This window comes from Copadichromis virginalis, linkage group LG10, assembly GCF_057382275.1.
Source record: "Copadichromis virginalis isolate Kocher_CV1m ecotype Utaka linkage group LG10, C_Virginalis_male_GT1.1, whole genome shotgun sequence".
Lineage (NCBI taxonomy): Eukaryota > Metazoa > Chordata > Actinopteri > Cichliformes > Cichlidae > Copadichromis > Copadichromis virginalis.
Window position 1 is genome coordinate 18276006 of NC_140627.1, and position 19754 is coordinate 18295759.

Below are 19754 nucleotides of genomic sequence, written 5' to 3' on the forward strand. Positions count from 1 at the left end.
TTCTCACTATGAGGTCCACAGAGATCTTGATGTGAGTGAAAGAGGCTATCATTAACCCGAAAACACAAAATAAACCTATTAGAGGCATCATAAAACTTTAGCTGGTGTGGCCAAATAAACACTCTGTTACATTCTTAAAAAGAAAGAGTTCACTGACCAGCTTAACAACACCAAAAGACAGCATTAGTGAGAATTATGGTTAAGAAAAACAAATTCAAAACATCAAACCAAGTCAGAAATACTCTTAAGGAGGCACAAGAATCACTGTCAACAATCAAGACAGAGATAAATAGAGAGTTTTTAAGACAAGGTGCAAACCACTGTCTAAAAAACACAACAAGTCCAGGTTAGACAGCCTCTCCTAAAGAATTTAAGAAAGCCTGCACAGTTCTGAAAGGAGATAAAGTTACGATTCACTTGTGCCAGAATGATGGGAAGACAGGAGAATAAAGAAGGAGAGAAGCAGGTCCTGAACCGAAGCAGGAACATCATCTGTCAAACATGGTGCAGTCATTTTTATGACATGACCATGTATGGCTGCCAGTGGAGCCAGTTTACTGGTGTTTATTGATTGTATGACTGCTGATAGACGTAACAGGATGAATTGTGATGAAGTGTACAGGGCTTTGCTCTCTGCTCAGATTCAGCCAAATGCTGCAAAACTGATGGGATGATGCTTTACAGTGCAAATGGGCAATGACCCGAAGGGTGCTACAAACGCAAAACAAGCATTTCTCAAGAGAAATAAATGGGAGATTCTTCAAAGTCATTTGCATGGTATTTATCCAACAGAGCATGCCTTTCAGTACTAAAGACAAAGCATCTGAAAATGGGGCACTGTGTAAAAAGATGGCTGTAATTTCTGAACTATTACTGTGATCCTATTGGTAAACCCAAGCTGAAAGTATGCACTTTGTTTAATTTAAAATCCAATGTGGTGGTGTATTTCTATAAAATGTAAAAATGTGCACATACATCTACAGGTTAGGTTGTCCCTTGAAGGTCTGAGTATCATACCTTGACAGAACAGCGGCTGATTTGCAAGACTGGAAGATGAGCCATTGCTAAACACAGAGAAGCCTCATTAAAATGTGTCCATGCGTCAACAATTTGTTTGATGTTGCAGGTGCGCTGCAACTGTGTGGAGTGTGTGTCTAGTTCGGATGTGGACAGCCTGCGGCACTCGCGCTCACGACTCAACATCTACAAAGCACTGTCGAGTCCCTCACTAATTGCGCTCTCCAGCGAAGACCCCTTCCTAACCGCATTCAGGCTCAGCTGGGAGCTGCAGGAGCTCAGCAAGGTGAGGGAAAGAGAGGCAGCTAATAGTGGAGCTTGAGCATCAGTTGGTAAGATTTAATTCTGAGGAGCTGAAATACCAACAGTATGTATATGAATAAACCTTTTAAACTTTATATAATATGACTGTGTAACAAAAAAATGACCTTTCAATTTATTAGATAAGAATTCAAATAAATCCCTTATGTTGAATCTAATATTTAATAGGTTCAAGGTTCAAGGTTCAAGGTTCTTTATTTGTCACATGCATAGTTATACAAGTATAACACACAGTGAAATGTAACCTGACACGCTCCTCGACATGTGCAAAAGTTGTGTGTGTGTGTGTGTGTGTGTGTGTGTGGGGGGGGGGGGGGGGGGGGGGTAGAGGACAAACATTATATATATATATATATATATATATATATATATATATATATATATATATATATATATATATATATATATATATATATATATATATATATATATATATATAATGTATAATATATATATATATATAATATATATATATATTATTGATATCTCCAGCTAAAATATAATAAAATGCTGTTATCTATGTATGTGCTCTACGATTTACAGACATTTTAGTTAGATAGGTCAACTGTTTTCCTCCAAGAGAGCATGGCTAATAGAGGTGATCCATAAAAGGTGTATAAGCAAGACGTAAGAGATTTCCTGATGCAGAAAGTTATCTATTACTATTAAGTAATAGATAAACAATAACCATTAAACACATGAAAGTTCCTGTTTTTTTCTCTATTTAATATAGAATTTTTTTTTTTTTTTACAAAGGGTCCACAGGAGCAAAAAAAGGACATTTTCAGTGAATGTGTGTATGTCCAGGCAGTTAACTACAAGAAACTTTTTCTGTAATTTAAAAAACGTATTTATTTGTGCGGACAGATTTCTTTCATTTACTACAGCTCTATTAGTTTTATGTAGATAAACTGAGACGTACTGCTAAACTTGCCCTTCTTTTTCTTTTAGTAATGGGATTAAACACAAAGTTAGACGAGTTTACATTGACAGAAAGGGGAGGTTCGCTGGTTTGGCCCACTTACGATCAAAATCATCTGTATGTGTCCCATGATGTAAAATGAGTTTCACATCCCCAAGGCTTTTCCTGACATATTTACTCACATTTTACATACTCCTGCTCTTCAGCACTACAGTGTTTGTTTTAAATCTACTCCACCTTTTGCTTCCAGGTGGAGAATGAGTTTAAATCTGAGTATGAAGAGCTGTCCCAGCAGTGTAAGCAGTTTGCAAAAGACCTCCTGGACCAAACAAGGAGCTCCAGAGAGCTGGAGATGATCCTCAACTATAAAGATGATATCAGCTTATTGGAAGAGGAGGGCGCTAATGATCTGGCAAGACTCAAGCTAGCTATCAAATACCACCAAAAAGAGGTATGTGCAAAGTAAAATTATTATCCAGCAATGGTTGCATTGTATTGCATGTGTAATGTGGCTCCATGCTGTAGTGGGTAACACATTCACCTTAAACATGAAAGAGCCTCAGTTTGAGACCAGGAGGAGACACAAGCTGGCGAACTTGCTGTGCACTTTGTTTAACCATCCAGATAATTCGGATGGTTGCATCAGGAAGAGCATCTTTTGTAAAAAGCCGTCTGCTGTGGCAACCCGTTGGAAATAAGGGAGCAGGGAAAAGTATAGTAATATTCAGCCTCTGAATAAATACTAATACCGAAGTGGGTGTATGACATGAGTGTCATATTTTGATATATGGCAGGCCTTCATACGTTTAATTTATACCATTAATACACAGACATATGGTAATGTGTAAAATTCCAGATGGGCAATGAGATGGGTTGCTTGTTTGTTTTTTCATTGCCGGGGTTGCAGGAAGGGGAAGGAAGCAGAGAATGTCATCCTGTTAGATATCAACAAAATGATCTTTTGCAGACACACACACACCCACACAAACACTGCATCTCAGTCAAGTGTGCCCTCCTTTACCTTAAGGCCAATGAGAGTCAGATAAGACTATAATATTACAGCTGTAGCCTTCCAAACTGTGTAAAATAGGAAATTATGCAGGTTTTCCACTAGTATTTTTCTTTCTTTCACATTGCTTAACAGTGTTTTCTTCGTGATCTATTGTATAGCTGTTTTTGTTTTTTAGATTTTTGTAATAAAATGTCAACCTGCCAAATGTGAGAGTTTTGCTGAACCAAGCCAACGTGGTCTCGTCTGTGCCACTGTGAGCTGATGAGAAGTGCTGTAATTATGTTAGATTAGCTTCGGGTTTAATGACATGAGGTGCAAAGGTCTTATAAGGTTTTTAACTGTTTTCCCTTTGGCAGCTCACACAGATAACAAATGGGAATGAAGATGCCCGGATTAAATAACCAGAGTATTACAGTTGCAAGGCAACTATCTAATAAATAAATCCATGTTTGTATTGTAGCTGTAGACTGAATATGTTTGCTAATACCCTTAAAAAAGCATGTCAGAAATTTAGCTCAACATTCATGTTCATTGTTTAGGTTTGAGTTAGGGTCGGTTTTAAGCAGAGATGGGCAGTAACGTGTTACTGTAATCTGATTACTTTTTTCAAGTAACAAGTAAAGTAAGGGATTACTATTGCAAAAACGGTAATTAGATTACCGTTACTTTCCCGTAGGAATGCTGCGTTACTGCGTTACTAAAACCATGATTTTTTGCGAGAATGTCTCATGACAGTGACGTAAACGAGTGCGCCGTTAGTGACAACAGCTGTGTGCAGATCAACAGTGGATCACATATCGATTGTGGGAGAGAGTATGAGCGTGCAGCGTTTAAAGCGTGGAAGTACTGACCTTACTTTGAGTTTGATTCCATAAAAAGTGACAAAAACATTAGCGTCCATTGTGCGTGGGAAGAAAACTTCTTTTTACAGCGAAAAAAAACCCTAAACTTCCAAGCAAGCACCGAGTGTGCAACGGCGTAATGGGAAACTCACAGAGAAACTCGCGTATTCTTCAACTGACCGCGGCACACCTGCACCAGGGTAAACCTCCGCCTACCCTAGTCCTGCTTTACAGGTAAAAATAGAGCAACAGGACCGCTGAGTCTTTGACTTTATTTATTTTCTGCTGTGTTTTACTTGCCTCTATTTGAAAGAGTGAGTGTAAACACAAACAATATTTTATTTTATGTGCTGGAATGTGTAGCAAATAGGTTTCAATGTTAAACTAATTTATTCAAGTCAGAGAATGTTGCATATAATTAAATTTTTGCTTGATGCATAAATTTAAAAGATTAAAACTGATAAAACAAGTTTAAAAAAAGAGACTTTTCCATTTGATTACATTTTGTATGATGGATTATGTAGAAAAAGTAGAATTGGGCTGAAAGATCTATCACTTCATTACCTATTCAGGTTGTAAATCGGGTTTTTAAAAAGTAACTAAGTAATTAATTACTTTTGGAAATAAGTAATCAGTAAAGTAACGGGATTACTATTTTGGGGAAGTAATCAGTAATTAGTTACTGATTACTTTTTTCAAGTAACTTGACCAACACTGGTTTTAAGTAAAGGAAAAGACAATGAACTGTTAATTACATGTATCCACCTTCCCTGTACGATCTGGAAAGTCTAATACAGAGCAACTGCTTTTGAAGGAGCTGTAAACATGCCATATAAACACTGATTACATTCACAGTCCAGATTTGAATTTCCTAGGGAGTAAATTGGGATCTTTTATTTAGCAGCTTTGTAGGCGCTGCATTGCAATTCAAATGGATGCAAATAATTGTGGTGGAAATGGTCCAAACGTCGTAACTCCAAAACAATATTCAGTTTTCTGGTCTGCTGATTTCATCCTTTTATTTCCACTGGGATGTAAAACCTTCCCCGGTGGGTAGAGCCATAAACAATAAACATGCAAATAAGTTGATTTAATTCTTGTAAAGTGTATCTGTGGATTTTTGCATCTGCTCAATCTTCAGCATTCGTCTCTAATTAATGTGGCACTCCCCTTCGGTTAGGTCCATGTCGTTATGAATGTTCCTGTTAGTGTTAAAAGCTATCGTAACACCCAAAGGCTAATGCAAAAGCCGATCACGCTTTCCAGTGTCGGGATGGTGAATGTAGGAGATTTTTCGGTGACTTGCTAAATTATGGGATGGCTAAAAGCAAGAAGAAGGGGTTAAATCGATTTTCTACAACAGAATTGTTACGCTGCATATGAAGGTGAGGTAGGAAATGATGAAGAAGCAGACGCATCCCTCCCAGGAGCGACTAATAATTCATTCAGCTGTCTTTAGCTGGGAGCCCTGCGTGGCTGTCAGAGATGATGCACTTTTGGGGGAGTCTCATTTTATGACACTGCTCTTTCCTCCTTCATCCATGCAGTTGTTGCGCATCAACAAACAGGCTGGCGGATGAGCATGTTGAGTCACAGAAGGACAGTTTGGGGCCGTGCGAGTGCACAGGTGGACATGATGATGGACAGTTCCCTGTCATCTTACCGAACCCCTCTGCTGTTGCCAGTAAATCTTTCTCTGCACACACTGTAAACAAACAAGCCTCGCGCTGCTTTTGCCGCAACTGTGCCTCCTAGCATCTCCTCATCCCAGCAGTGTTTTAATTATCGAGTCCCAACGTGCCCTTCTCTTGGATCGGCTATCTATAGCAGCTTTCAGTCGCTCCAGCATTTTGATGGAGAGCAGAGTGTCAAGGATGAGAGTAACAATCCACCCAGTCGCCCTTTTCAAATGATAAATGTCCTCGCCACCTGGAGTTGTTAAGAATCCTTTCAAGATGAAGTCATTGGAAATGCTCAGTCTGTGAGAAATTATTATAGCATGTGGTAATTTGATTAAGAAGTTTGTTGCTGTCTCTTTGCAGTCTTATTGTTGTAAAACTGCCTGAAAAGTTTCTATTTCAGTAAATTTAATACTTCCACTCTTACTTTTTTGTTCTCTTGGAACAGGGGTGTCAAACATAAGCCCTGGGGGCCACAATTGATCCACCAAAGACTCCAATTTGGCCGACTGGGCGGCCTTGGAAAATGTGAAGCATCGCATTAATTTTGGACTTTTAACTACCTTTTCATATATTTTACAGGTTTTCCAGCTAATAAAGACCACCCCCACAGTCATTTATGCTACGTCAAAGTAATTTAGTAACAGATAAATGATTAAATGTTCCTATCTACTAGAGAAATTTCTTTATTTACAATGGATTCACAGAAAAAAGACAAATTTGTGTTTTATAATTACAGGACAGTCTGGGTAATGAGCTATCAGCTTTTCTTCCGTAATTTTAGACATTTATTTCTTACAACTTTAGCCCAAAGAGCAGAGCTGACAGATTTCTTTTCATTTTGCTATGATAGAAAAACTATCATGTGGAAAAACTGAGCAGTAAGGTGTTTTGTGTTATTTTTAACTCATTTTGGACTCTGTTTTATGCCTGATTTCTTGTTTGATTGAGGAGTATATGCAGCAGTTATGAAGGTAGTGCTTTTTGTTGTGTAGAAGAGGCAGAGTCATCTCGCAAAGACATGAAACAGGATTTTACATGAATTTAAGGCGCAAGACAATATTCAATAAACTGTAACCTCATTTGGGGAGATTTTTCTTCAATAAACTTCTCATTCGTTTGGAAAACGGAAACATGGCATGAATCGGCCATTGAAAAACATTTTCATCTGCTGCTTCACATCAGAAAATCACATCTGTATAGTGCACATTTATGCGCGCACACACGCACACAGATAAGCAGAGTTCTTAATAGGAAATGCCTTTTGTTTGCGAGAGATGATCCGTAAAGTTTTGCCCCCAGTGAAGTGTTGAGGGTTAAATGGACACTTACTGGGGCTGGAAAAGCTTGTTTGTTCATGCAGAGAGCAGTTAGAGTGTTCATTGTCTGTGGTGCGATCTCTGCTCAGTGCTTTGAAACACTGGTTTCTGATCTGAAAACCTTTTAAAACTCTCACAATAATCACGACACTCAGTCTGCATGGAAGACTTTTTTTTTTTTTAAATAGTGCTTTCTGTTTATGAATGTGAGTCATTAAAAGTCTGTTTTTGACCCTCGGCTGAACAAAATGAAGGACGTTTCTCATTTGTGTAAAGTGCAAATAGGCTTGTTTACATTTGTGCATTTATCCTCGCATCTGTGTGTGTTTTTGGCTCTGTGCGCTGATGTGCTCCCAGGGTTTAAAAAGGCCATTTATAACAGTTTGAAGAGAAATCTCCATAGGTTTTCTGTCTAAAGAGCTGAACTCACAGGGCAGGCAGCGCTTTGATGCAGCAGGAGGTCAAATCAGATAGATGTGATCAGTAACCCATAAACATTAAAGAGCAGATTATCTTCTCTCCCTGGAGCGTTCAAATGTTGATTACTTAAATTTTATACAGATATTCTTGGTATAAATGTAGGTGAGGTGAGTAGACTGAAAAATCACAGTACAAACATAAACAGACTGTCTCTTTAATATTTAAAATTGTCTGAGGCACCGAGGGGAACCCATCAATTTTACATGCAGTAGTTTGACGTTGCCCCCTTGTGATATCTCATAAAAACTGCAATTCAGATTTTCAAGCCATCTTAATGTCCCCATTAAGTAGAAATTAAATTGCACCAAGAGTAGTAAGTGTTGTGTAGGGAAAAAAAACATTTGTGCTCAGCTGATCCAGGAGCAAGAATCTGATTTAACAAGTCAGTTTGCTGTGATCAAAAGTTCAGCCTTTGTAAAACTCAGAAATAAAGGGAAGCAATAATTGTATCTCACATATGTAGGTTTAACAAGTTTGCAGTAGTAGGATCAACAGAGGGGCCAGATGGATCTCTTGGGTTTTCTGTCAGGTCTTTACTTGAATTTTTTTTTCTTGTTTCTTAAGGACATGAGTTTCAGATACTGTGTGTCTACTGTAAATAGATTTTTAGACCTCCCACTTCTTCTTTTGTCTTTAATTGTCCCAGGTTCCTGAAGTTTTTTAAGGACACGCTGCACACAATATCTCTTTGGCATCTTGTTGGTGAAAAATACTATACTTTACAAACTGTTTTATCTTTGTGTTGTGATGTGTTTTTGACAGACTGTTAGTAACAAAGTGTGAAAGATACAACTTAAATTTGTTTCTTTGCTAAATTGTCTCTTATGTTTACACAATATACTATTTAATATCATGAGCTATTTTTTTTTATTGCTGAATGATTCATGGCTCAGTGTTAAGTTGCTTAACAAACAAAATATTCCTTTGAAGGTGGTCAGGTACAAAGACTGCACTGAAAAAAGAGCCAAAGATTTCTGATGAACTCAAAGCCACTTAGCAGCAAATTATAAAGAAATGCTCAAGACTTTTGCACAGTATTGCATAGATGATGGATAGGTAACTGTAGTGTGCACCAAAATCTTCTATAAACTCAAATCTTCCATAATACACACATTTTAACTATAATGACAGATATTAGATGTTTACATTTTTAGATATGTAATTACCCTTGCAACTCTGAGAGAGTAGTGGACCAAAACAATGGATTTCATATAACCTGTATTTCAACCTACACCCATCTGAATGCTGTTTGCTTGTCACTGTGTGTCTGTGATAGCGACAAAAAAAACTTTCAGCAGTTCTTTTATGTCGGTAGAGCTGCAGGGGAACATGTCTTTGCCGAGCTAGAAAGCACCAACAGCTCTCACACAGTTACAGGCACTTTCCTGGCATTTTAGGCTTGGTGATAGGCAGTTTGCTAGGAGACATTTTTCAAACTGGACTTGGATGGTTTGAGCTGTGCAAAAAAGCCACTTAAAGCAAATATGTCACTTTACTGTGGCTGGTTTTGGTAAGTGACTGCGACAGATGAGAAATGGCTGTACAATATTTCAATAGAAAGGTGAACTTGTTTTTATTTAAGAGCAATCAAAGGTACAGCCAGAGAGATTTTCTGTAGAGAATAAAACCTGTTCTTTTAACCTGGCTCTTAAATAAAATAGCCAGCAACATCTTACTTAGAACGCAGTCTTTTAGTTTATACCAGACAATTTAATTCAATCTCAGGCATTTATTACTTTCTAATTTCAGCCCACGTGTTGAGTAAATACTCACATTGATTTCCTATATATCATGTTAATTAGCATAATTTCCTGCCTCGCCATCACTGCCAGTGTTTAATGTATCGTGCTGATTATCGCAACACGTCAAGAAGCCCAAGGAAATAGTGTTTACAGTTCTTAATCAGGATTAAGGTTCTGATGTTTAATTAAAGATGCAAGTTAAAAATAAATTCCTCTGTTTATAAATGGAACACTCAGAACTTTAAAGACCTGAAATGACGCAGGTTTGATGAATAAGTGACAAAAGCGGTTTTTAAATAGTGGTAAATTATATTTATAGCTGTGGTAGAATTTAAGACTTTCTATTTTTTATCATTATTACTATTTCTATTTTACTTCAGTCTGCACCCATGGGTTCACTGCAGTAAGGCCCGTGCTCAAAGAAATCATCTGAAAAGAAAAAGTTGGGACTTTTTCTTCTCTTTATTCTTCAAATACAGTGTCGTTGTCTCTCACACACATTCATTCAGTCTTCCCTTTCTCTTTATCCCGCTCTCAAATTTGGTTAAAAAAAAAGAAGAAGAAAAAACGAGTATACCACTTCTTCTTCTCCTCTCATCCATAAAATTCAGCCCTTTCTATCCTTCTGCTCTGCATTTCCTCTCACATTTTCAGGTAAAACTGTAGTTGAAGTATGGAAATATGAGCCATTCTGCTTCAGACCCCAACACAGATAAGGATCTGTGGTTCCCATGGAAACGAGGCTGCAGAGTTGGTGAATTGGCACCCGCCGGTGCTGGTCAACACTTGATATACTGATATGGAAGCTCATCAGGATTTTTCACAGCATTGTGTGCTCCTGCATAATTTGCTTGCATATGCATGCATGCTCATGATGTAACCCTCATTTGTAGCAGAATTTGTTTTGCTTTAACCGGGTATGCCTCCATATACCTACACTCAGGCGAGAAGCACTGAAGCTAATCTGCTTTTCTGATGCATCGCTATTTTAGCGTTACTGAACATTTTATTTCTGCTCACTCACATGCATTCACAGTCACGTTAGGTATTTGTCTTTAAATTAAGTTCCAATCATATTCAGACCAGGGCTTTAAGAAAATCTCAGAAAAATCCTATGCAGTCATTCTTTTTTAAACATGTAGAAATATTTGAGATGGCCCACCTGCCTGCTTAAAGCCACCTTTGTTTCTGTAAGACAGCCAATATGTTTTTCAGTCTAAAATACTCATGCGTGTACATGATAACCCTTCAATTTTCTACACCACCAACACATCCTACTCAGTCTTTTGTATTCCGTTAACTGAAGCTTGCTGCAGGTACTAATTCCAGGATACTGACACAAGGGCATGATGGTCGGTGTAAAACCTTTAAATAGTCTTAGGCTGAGGATGATTTTTCCAAGCAGGCCTATATGCCTGCTATACACAGCTAATGTAATAAAAGTTATTTTGAGCCATTTAAAAACAAAAAAATCAAACAGCATAGATGAAACATTTAAACCTCTCCCCATCCCTTCTTATATCCCCCCTTTAAGTTTGTAGCTCAGCCCAACTGTCAGCAGCTTTTGGCATCACGCTGGTATGATGAGTTCCCTGGCTGGAGGCGGCGTCACTGGGCGGGAAAGTTTGTCACCTGTGTCTTCATAGGTCTCCTCTTCCCTGTGTTTGCTCTCTGCTACCTCATCGCTCCCAAGAGTCGCTATGGCCTCTTCATCCGCAAGCCCTTTATCAAGTTCATCTGCCACACGGCGTCCTACCTGACCTTTCTGTTCCTGCTGCTCCTCGCCTCCCAGCACATTGTTATCACGGAGCAGAACAGGCAGGACAGGCAGGGCCCTCCACCCACCGCTGTGGAGTGGATGATCCTGCCCTGGGTACTGGGTGAGTACAGTGGTTTTGTACTCTGCATTAGGATGATTATACTGTTTGATAGTGTACTGATGGTGAATGTACTGGTGAATTGCTGAAGGTAAAAAAGTAGAGAGCTTATTTGTGGTCAGTTAATGTCACTAAATCTTTAAATATTGGGTTTAAATTACTCTTGCTATGACAACCATACACCTCAGCTGATGTTTCTATGGAAAAGTCAAATCCAAACTTTCCAAACTTCCAAACTTTACAATTGTTAATGGGAACAAGTGATTTTTCTTTCGTTGCTGATTGACTCCAAATACTCCACAAAGTAGAACTGGATCAAAGTGCTGAATGAACATTAAGCCTATAAAAATGTTATTTTTTCATCCTGCCTCGGGCATCGCAGCAGATTTTGAGCTCAGTGACTAAGTGCTTCTTGTTGACATGCTTTTCTGCCCTCCACAGTTTTTACTATTTACTTTTTAGCCATGCTACCAACATGACTTTAGGCATTGACTTTAGTCCTTCCATCACCTTTGGTCCAAAATAATCTCTTCAACAACAGCCAACAAATCCAATGGGGGTTGTATTGGAAAGGGTGTCCAGCACAAAAAAATCTGCCAAGTCAAACATGCAGAGATGCCCACTGTGGCGACCGCTTCTGAATAAGGAAGTAGCTGAAAGTAGCTTTTTGATCAACTGTTTGTAGTTCAGGCATAATGTATTATTCTTCCTGATTGTTTTTTTTTTTCTTTTCCTGCACTGCCATGAGGTTAACTTACTTTTCTTTAGTTTTGAGTTAAATACCATGTGTCCATTGAAAGGGAGATTTTTAATCTCAGTGGGACTTCCATCCTCTATTTATCCAGATAAAATAATGACAGTTGCATCCATTGAAATATCATGAGACTGAGGGTGTCCGTCAAGTAGAATTGTGAAAATGCTTTTTTGATTTTTTAAGCTGTTCAGTACTTTGGTTTATAATCAAATACAAAATTGAATGGCATTTACCGCAGCCTTAGCTCTCTTTCATCATGTGTTCGAGCCAGCCTGTAAATGTCAACATGGGAACATTGTAAACTGTGATAATGAAATTTGGTAGACATGTTTGTTTGCTAATGTACAGTAGCTCACATCTCCTCAAAGGGCATGTCAATAAAATAGCCAGCCTGAGTCAGGGGTGCTACAGTAGCTGCAGATTGAAGAGAACATAAGGAGTATTTTTATCTTTACAGTCCTCAATTTTTTTAAATAATATGCAATCATATAAAATGCTAATACTGGACACATGCTCTGTTTTTCTATAATCTAATTTCTAGGATTCATCTGGGCAGAGATCAAGCAAATGTGGGATGGTGGTTTTCAAGACTATGTTCATGACTGGTGGAACCTGATGGACTTTGTCATGAACTCTCTGTACTTGGCCACTATCTCCCTGAAGATTGTAGCCTATACTAAGGTAACCACTAGTGTTGACAATAGACTAAACAGGCTGTGACCTTTCTTTATGCTCAAGTTATCTTTTCTTTTTCTTTTTTTGCTCATCCAGTACAGCGGAAGTAAACCCAGAAACCAGTGGGAAATGTGGCACCCGACACTAGTTGCTGAAGCAGTGTTTGCCATTGCAAACATTTTCAGTTCCCTGCGCCTCATTTCACTGTTCACGGCCAACTCTCACCTGGGGCCACTGCAGATTTCTCTGGGGCGAATGTTGCTCGACATCCTGAAGTTCCTCTTCATCTACTGCCTGGTAAATGTTTGCGCACGAGCAGAACAAAGACAAGAAGTGGAACAGTAAATTATATGTGACAGAAGTAGTGAATGAAGTTACATAATTTCGCCCACACGCTGCATTTCTTTTCAGGTTCTGCTCGCCTTCGCTAATGGCCTGAACCAGCTGTACTTTTACTATGACACTAAGGCTTCAGATGAGAAAGGAAAGTGTAAGGGCATCCGATGTGTGCATCAGAATAACGCTTTCTCCACGTGAGTTTGCATGAATCCTGTCTTGCTTGCTCGAGTAGTGTGAATGTGTGATCTTGTGTGTGAGAGAGAGTGTCAAAGAATCAGAGAGCTGTGCGTTCGTGTATATCGCTGTTACTTGTTACAAAATGTGGGAACTCAGTCAAATTTTCAGTTGCTAAGAAAAGCTGGTGTATTAGCAGAATCTCATTAACACTAAGTGAAGGGTTCCTTCAGTCTTTTTTAAATCATCCTGCAACTGAATACATTTTCAACTAGCAAGGACACATTTTATTTACTGCATGTATCTGTACTGTTTAGCAAATTTGGCTTACATCGCATACGTTGTCTTGCAGATTATTTGAGACCCTGCAGTCTCTTTTCTGGTCTATCTTTGGTTTGATCAGCCTGTATGTGACCAATGTGGATGCTGACCACCAGTTCACTGAATTTGTCGGTGCCAACATGTTCGGGGCCTACAACATCATTTCATTGGTGGTCCTCCTCAACATGCTCATAGCTATGATGAACAACTCCTACCAGCACATTGCTGTGAGCACTAATCAAAAACACTGCAAACAGTCATGTAAGTGTAACAGTTCAACCAAAACATTCATTCTTATCAAATATACCTCAATCTGATTTCAGGACCATGCAGACATTGAGTGGAAATTTGCAAGGACAAAACTGTGGATGAGTTATTTTGAAGAAGGGGGTACTCTGCCAGCTCCTTTCAACATCATCCCCAGCCCCAAATCATTCTGGTACCTCATGTGCTGGATCAAGAAGCAGGTGTGGAGGACAAGCTCCAAGTGCCCTGACACCATTGGTACCCTTGGGGTAAGGCTGGTGTCAAATGTGTTTGTATGGTTTTCATATACAGAGAGAGAAAAGGGGGGTTGGTTGGTTTAAAAAATGAACATAAGGAATAATAAGCTGAAAGATTTTATTGCTGTTATCTTTTTAACTTATAACTGAGAAATTCAGTTATACTAATTCATATTTTGTAAATAAGTTGTGGTTGGAGGTTTATGACTTTACAAAGGCCATTCAAGGTTTTATCAACTCCAAAACCAGTTGATGTGTGTTTGGATCATTGTCTGGTTGGAAAACCCAATTGTACAAGTTTCAACATTCTAGTTGCTGATTTTACGTGTAATTGTAAAATTTGGAGGTTCTCCACCTTCATTGTTCCACCCACTTTGTACAATTACCAGTACCACGAGTAGCAAAACAGCCCCAGAGCATGATGCTGTCACCACGCTTTTTGCCTGGTACAGTGTTCTTAGGTTTGAAAGCCTTACCTTCACTCCTCCAGACATACTTGTACCTCTTGTGACAAGCTCAATGTTTGTTGCACCTGACCATAAAACTTTCTGGCAAAGGTGAAAGTCTTAGTTTTGGAGCAGGGACATCTTTCTTGGACCCTCTCAGTCCATGGATGTAAAATATGCTTTACTGTGGAGAGTAACTTGTACTTATACAAACAAAGTTGTTTGAACTCATAATGTTGAAGTCTGGAGTTGTATAGGAATGGCTTCCAGAGTGCTTCCTGATATGACCAGGCATAATAGCGGTGATTGAGAGCTGAATTTCCATGACTTGAGCTGAATTTTATTTAAAAAATAATCAGGCAACTTTACTTATAAGAGAGAGTCAAGATTTGCTGCTCTGCTTTGTCTTGTATGACACTAAACGAAATAACCCAGTGAAATAAGTGTTAGTTTCTGTAGAAAGTAGAATTTTCACTTTATTGCAGCCTAATTTTAGAGGGAAACTTTTTCGTGTTTGATGGCGCAGCACTCAGGAGACACACATATCGAGCCTCACAGATAGCAGAGTTTACAGAAAAGTGTGATACTGTGAAGAAAAACAAAATATGTTTTAGGTTTGTTTTTTTTTAACTCATCTCCCACTCTTTCTCTAACCAACCTCTGGCATCTGATGTCTGTGTAGAGGCGAGCTGCAGAGAACCTGAGGATAAACCATCAGTACCAGGTAAGTGCAGTCTCTTTGAAAGCAAGCTGAAAATAATTACAGTCTCTCACCACTGTCTGTGTAAGTGTGTGCGGCAGACACAAATTGGCCTTTTTAGGTTTCCAGCACTCAGTTTTCATCTGTTCATTTTCTTAATTACTTTTACAAAAGGGGGGAGGGGAGGTGGGGGTCAAAGGGTGAGAGGTGGATACACACAGGGCAGGTTCAACGCAGGGCTGACACCCTGAAGCGGACGTTCCATAAAAAGCTTTTATGATGTTTCACAAAATCAGCCAAACAACTGAACTCAGTAGGATTTAAATCACTTTTCATTGTAGAGGAGCACATTTGTCTGTTTCCTGTCTCATTCATTTGAAGTTTGTATTGAATAAAGTTTCAGATCTTTTGTGTTCAAGATTTTTTTTTAATTATTGTAGGAGGTACTGAGGAACCTGGTGAAACGTTATGTGGCTGCCATGATTCGAGATGCCAAGACAGAGGAAGGCTTGACTGAAGACAACTTCAAGGTAGTCTTCTTGAATGAATATGACATTCATGTTATTCATTCATTCATTATACATTCATGTTATGTTATTTATCATCATGTTTGTATATTTTTCTTTTGCATTTTGGTTATATTTAATCTTTTTTTCCATTATTGTAATGCGTTGACTGTTAATGCAAATCCTTTAAGGACATGCCTGGAAGTCATCAGACAAACTAATAACAGTCATCTTCTGACAAGATAATGATGATAAGACAATATATATGTGGATGTATGAGGAGATGGTTTAAGTGCTCACTAATCCAGATTTTCATCATAGTTCAAAGGTATTTGAAGGGCATTGTGACTGTTTTTCTTAGTTTAACAGACATAACCATGATCATACAAAGATAAATAATGCATCAATTATTAGTCTAGACTACAGGCATTTAGAGACATAGTGTTGCTTTGTCTCATAACTGTTTTTGAGTCAAAGCTAGCTAGCTAACTAGTTAGCTAACTAGTTACAAAGCTAGCTAGATAGCTTTTTTAGCTAAATCAATACAGCTCAGTTTTTGCTGATACCAACAGCTAGTAGTTATAAATTTCACAGTCAAGCTGCTCTTTGTTTTTTAGGAGCTGAAACAAGATATCTCCAGTTTCCGTTATGAGGTGATGGGAATGATGAAGACAGGAAAGTCAGCTTTAAATGTGGCAAAGGCCAGTGGCAGCTCAGTGGAATCCAGCCTTGCGTACCCTAATTCCTCACTCAAGGTCTCTGCTTGCCCACAGAGCACCCAGATGAAAAGCAAATTTAATCGATTCAAAATCGCTACATCCATCCTCAAGCTGGGCAGTTCAACAGCTGCACCCAGGCCACCTGAAGCCTCCAATGGTCTACCTAATGGATTCATGTCCCTGGTCTCTGATGAGAGCTCTGGTGAAATGTCAAGCCAGAGGAGAAGCAACTCCAAAGATGTATCTGACTTTGGTTTGTTTCAGAAACACCAAAGGGGCAACAAAGAAGCCTCATCAAGCGCAGCAGAAAGCTCGAGGGAGATGTACTCTTTGTCAGAAGAAGCAGGGGAGTGTGGGGACTCAGACTTAGAGGAACATATCGCTGGAGAAAAGAGTGAGAGGAAACTCCTGGAAACAAAAAAGAAGGAAGAAGTCGAGGAAATTAAGGAGGAGTCGAACAGCAAAAAATGCTTGGACCAGTGTGAAGAAAGAGAAACCGAGGAAAGAGACAAGGATTTAACCTGTACTGACTCAGTAGCTGATGAATGTATGTCTGGCTCATACAAAGACGATGCCTAAGATGTGATGCGATGTGATCAGAACTACAGGCCCAGTAATGCTGGATTGAAGACAGAGAGACTGACAATCAACGTGAGCCTCGAGTGAGAATTGTGAACATGAGTCGAACTTTTCCAGTTATTACTAAACTTATGATCAGCTTTGATCTTTGGAGACTCAGGGAGGCCTTTGGTTTAACTGTTTTAAACGCTGTTATATTAGCAGTGGAAATGCAGCAACATTGTTCGAAGCTCCGTGTAAGCATTACGAGGAATCACATTTAAGGATTACTATATTTCGTTTTAAGACCCCAGAGGTGATTGGACAATAATGATTTCCTGAAAGAAAAAAGCTTTTTCTCCCAGCTGATATGTGCATTTCAGTTCAAATTGTCCTGTTGGTTACCATATAACCGTCTCTCTCTACCTCTTTTTTTTTCCCTCTACCCATGAACATTTAACTCTCCCCATCAGTATCTTATTAGAGCAATAGATGTGTTCTGTTTTAGACGTGACTTTCTGCCTTACTCTGTCTGTTTCTGCACTTTACACACTTTAAAATGGCATACAGTTTTTTCAAAGATCGCTCAAACTCTGATCATTGCAACAGCAATTCTGTCAAAGTTTTCTATGCAAGAACTGTGGATCATGATTCTCATCACACTGATTAGGCCGACTGTAAATTCAGCGCTGACAGTTCATCCCAAGTATTTTCTGTAAAGTAGGGCGTGGCCAAACTATCTGAGATAGACATTATGAACACAGCCGATAAATTATTTAAAGCAACGTATTATTCAAGTTTTGTCACTCAAGAATAAACTCATTATTTTGAACAGATCTGCTGTTTTTAACTGTTAGTTTAAGATGTCATGTTAGTTCGAATGAATGGCATTATAGAAACTGAAACATAAATCAAGAATAAATATAGAAATACACTCTTAATTTCCTGTCTCCTCTTTTGTTCATTGCAAATCCCAGACAGGCATAAACACAGTAACTGATACTGTCAAAAGTTAACTGTATATCTTCATAGTAGATTATGAGGTTATGCTGAAACAAATGCATATGTATAAAAATAATGAAATGGTTAATAGTTGTTATGCAAACTGATATTTTTTTTAATTGGGTCACACAATACCTTTCTATTTAAAGGAGTCAGACAAGCATCACCAAATGGTCTATTTTACTCTTGAGGCGTGTCTTTAGGCTTTGTCACTTTGTTACTAGCAGCCTGGCTTTTTTTTTTTTTTAATTAATTTTTTTTAAACACATAATTTTTGTCATTTTTTGTGGATTTTCTCTATTTTTGACAAATGGCAAAGATAATATAGTTTGGCAGCCACGAAGTAGTATTTTTGTGACTTTCAAAGAGCTAGTAGCCAAAAAATGGGCATATCATGTATCTCCTTACTATCTACATTCAGATGAACACTATCTGAAAATCAGTTCATTAAATGGATGTGGGCCTTCAGCTCACCATATACTGTTTGCAGAGTAGAGGTGGGTTTCAAGTAGTGCTTTGTCATACCATCAGTGATAATACTAGTATAAATTCATATAAAACTATTGTGATATCACTGGTATTAGCAATACCATGCCTTTTCTCTGTAAGGGTGAGCACATTGATCCAAATATCATTAGTATCAATACCAATGCTGGTATTTGTATTGGATCAGTACTAGCATGATAGGATTGATATGTTGTTTCTATCCTCTAAGTTCAGTATCTAATCCACTCTGTTAAATTGATTGTGTGTTTTTTTGTAAATGAAAAAATATACTTCAAACGTATACTACTTTTTGTGTTGGCTGTCACGTCTGTGTTATAGGCTATAGCACATTTGAACTACAGAAGAAGCACCTTAAGAGAATAATAATGGATTTGATTTATATAGCGCTTTTCAAGACATCCATAGCGCTTTACAATGCCACTATTCATTCACTCTCACATTCACACACTGGTGGAGGCAAGCTACAGTTGTAGCCACAGCTGCACTGGGGCAGACTGACAGAAGCGAGGCTGCCATATTACACCATCGGCCCCTCTGCCAGTAGGGTAAAGTGTCTTGCCCAAGGACACAACAACCAGGACAGAGAGCCCGGGGATCAAACCGGCGACCTTCCGGTTACAGATGCGCTTCCCAACCCCCTGAGCCACGGTCACCCCGTAGGGGCGCATTAGAGACACACATTTACATTACAGGTCTTCAAAAAAAAACAACAACCTAGTTTCAAAATACATGAAAAGCTCTAAAGAGGGTGATTTGCTGTGTAAACTCATTATTTTGGAAAACAAAAATCACAGTGATTTAATGGCCATTAAAATGTCTTCAGAAATTCCAAATTTGTGATGATTCATCTCAGAAGAACAAAGAAGTTGAAAGTATTGATATCAGTGCTACTGGGCCTCTTTTTATTTGGTTGTGATATCAATATCAAATTTGAAGTGGTTCCCTGGCACACACAAAAACAAGACAACTTTAGGTATTGTTAAACTAAAGTGCTAAACTGTTAAGTTATAGTCTTACTTAAAGTTTCCAAGTGAAACACTACCTAAGATGTTTTTGTGCTTATTTCCGCTGAAATAATTTTCAAAGCTGGTAGCACCTCGGCAGTACATTGCCAGCTAAGCCTGTAGTAGTAGTAATAGTAGTTATTCTTAATGTGATTAAGTTTATGAAGTTTATCACCCTGTCAACAGCGTGAACAGACCAAACACTACTGCTGTATTGTCATGTACTGGTGGTTAAAACACGTGACTTCCTGGAACAGATGTCACATAAGGTGAGCTAAAGTACTGTACAGAACTCCTTTCATGTTTTTCTCTTTTTGCCTCAGCAACAGTTGTCG

The 19754-nt window shown here is 38.6% G+C and overlaps 1 protein-coding gene across 1 annotated transcript in view; it reads left to right on the forward strand.

Moving 5' to 3' along the window:
- Positions 1-17847, forward strand: part of trpc4a (transient receptor potential cation channel, subfamily C, member 4a) — a 34631-nt gene extending 16784 nt beyond the window's left edge. The window contains exons 7-17 of the mRNA XM_085470377.1: positions 1127-1303; positions 2511-2711; positions 10869-11214; positions 12507-12646; positions 12737-12937; positions 13052-13173; positions 13506-13701; positions 13798-13989; positions 15106-15147; positions 15564-15653; positions 16247-17847. Of these exons, the coding sequence (XP_085326503.1) occupies positions 1127-1303; positions 2511-2711; positions 10869-11214; positions 12507-12646; positions 12737-12937; positions 13052-13173; positions 13506-13701; positions 13798-13989; positions 15106-15147; positions 15564-15653; positions 16247-16927 (2388 nt within the window). The 3' untranslated portion in view covers positions 16928-17847. The remainder of the gene's footprint in view (positions 1-1126; positions 1304-2510; positions 2712-10868; positions 11215-12506; positions 12647-12736; positions 12938-13051; positions 13174-13505; positions 13702-13797; positions 13990-15105; positions 15148-15563; positions 15654-16246) is intronic.
- Positions 17848-19754: the final 1907 nt, after the last annotated feature.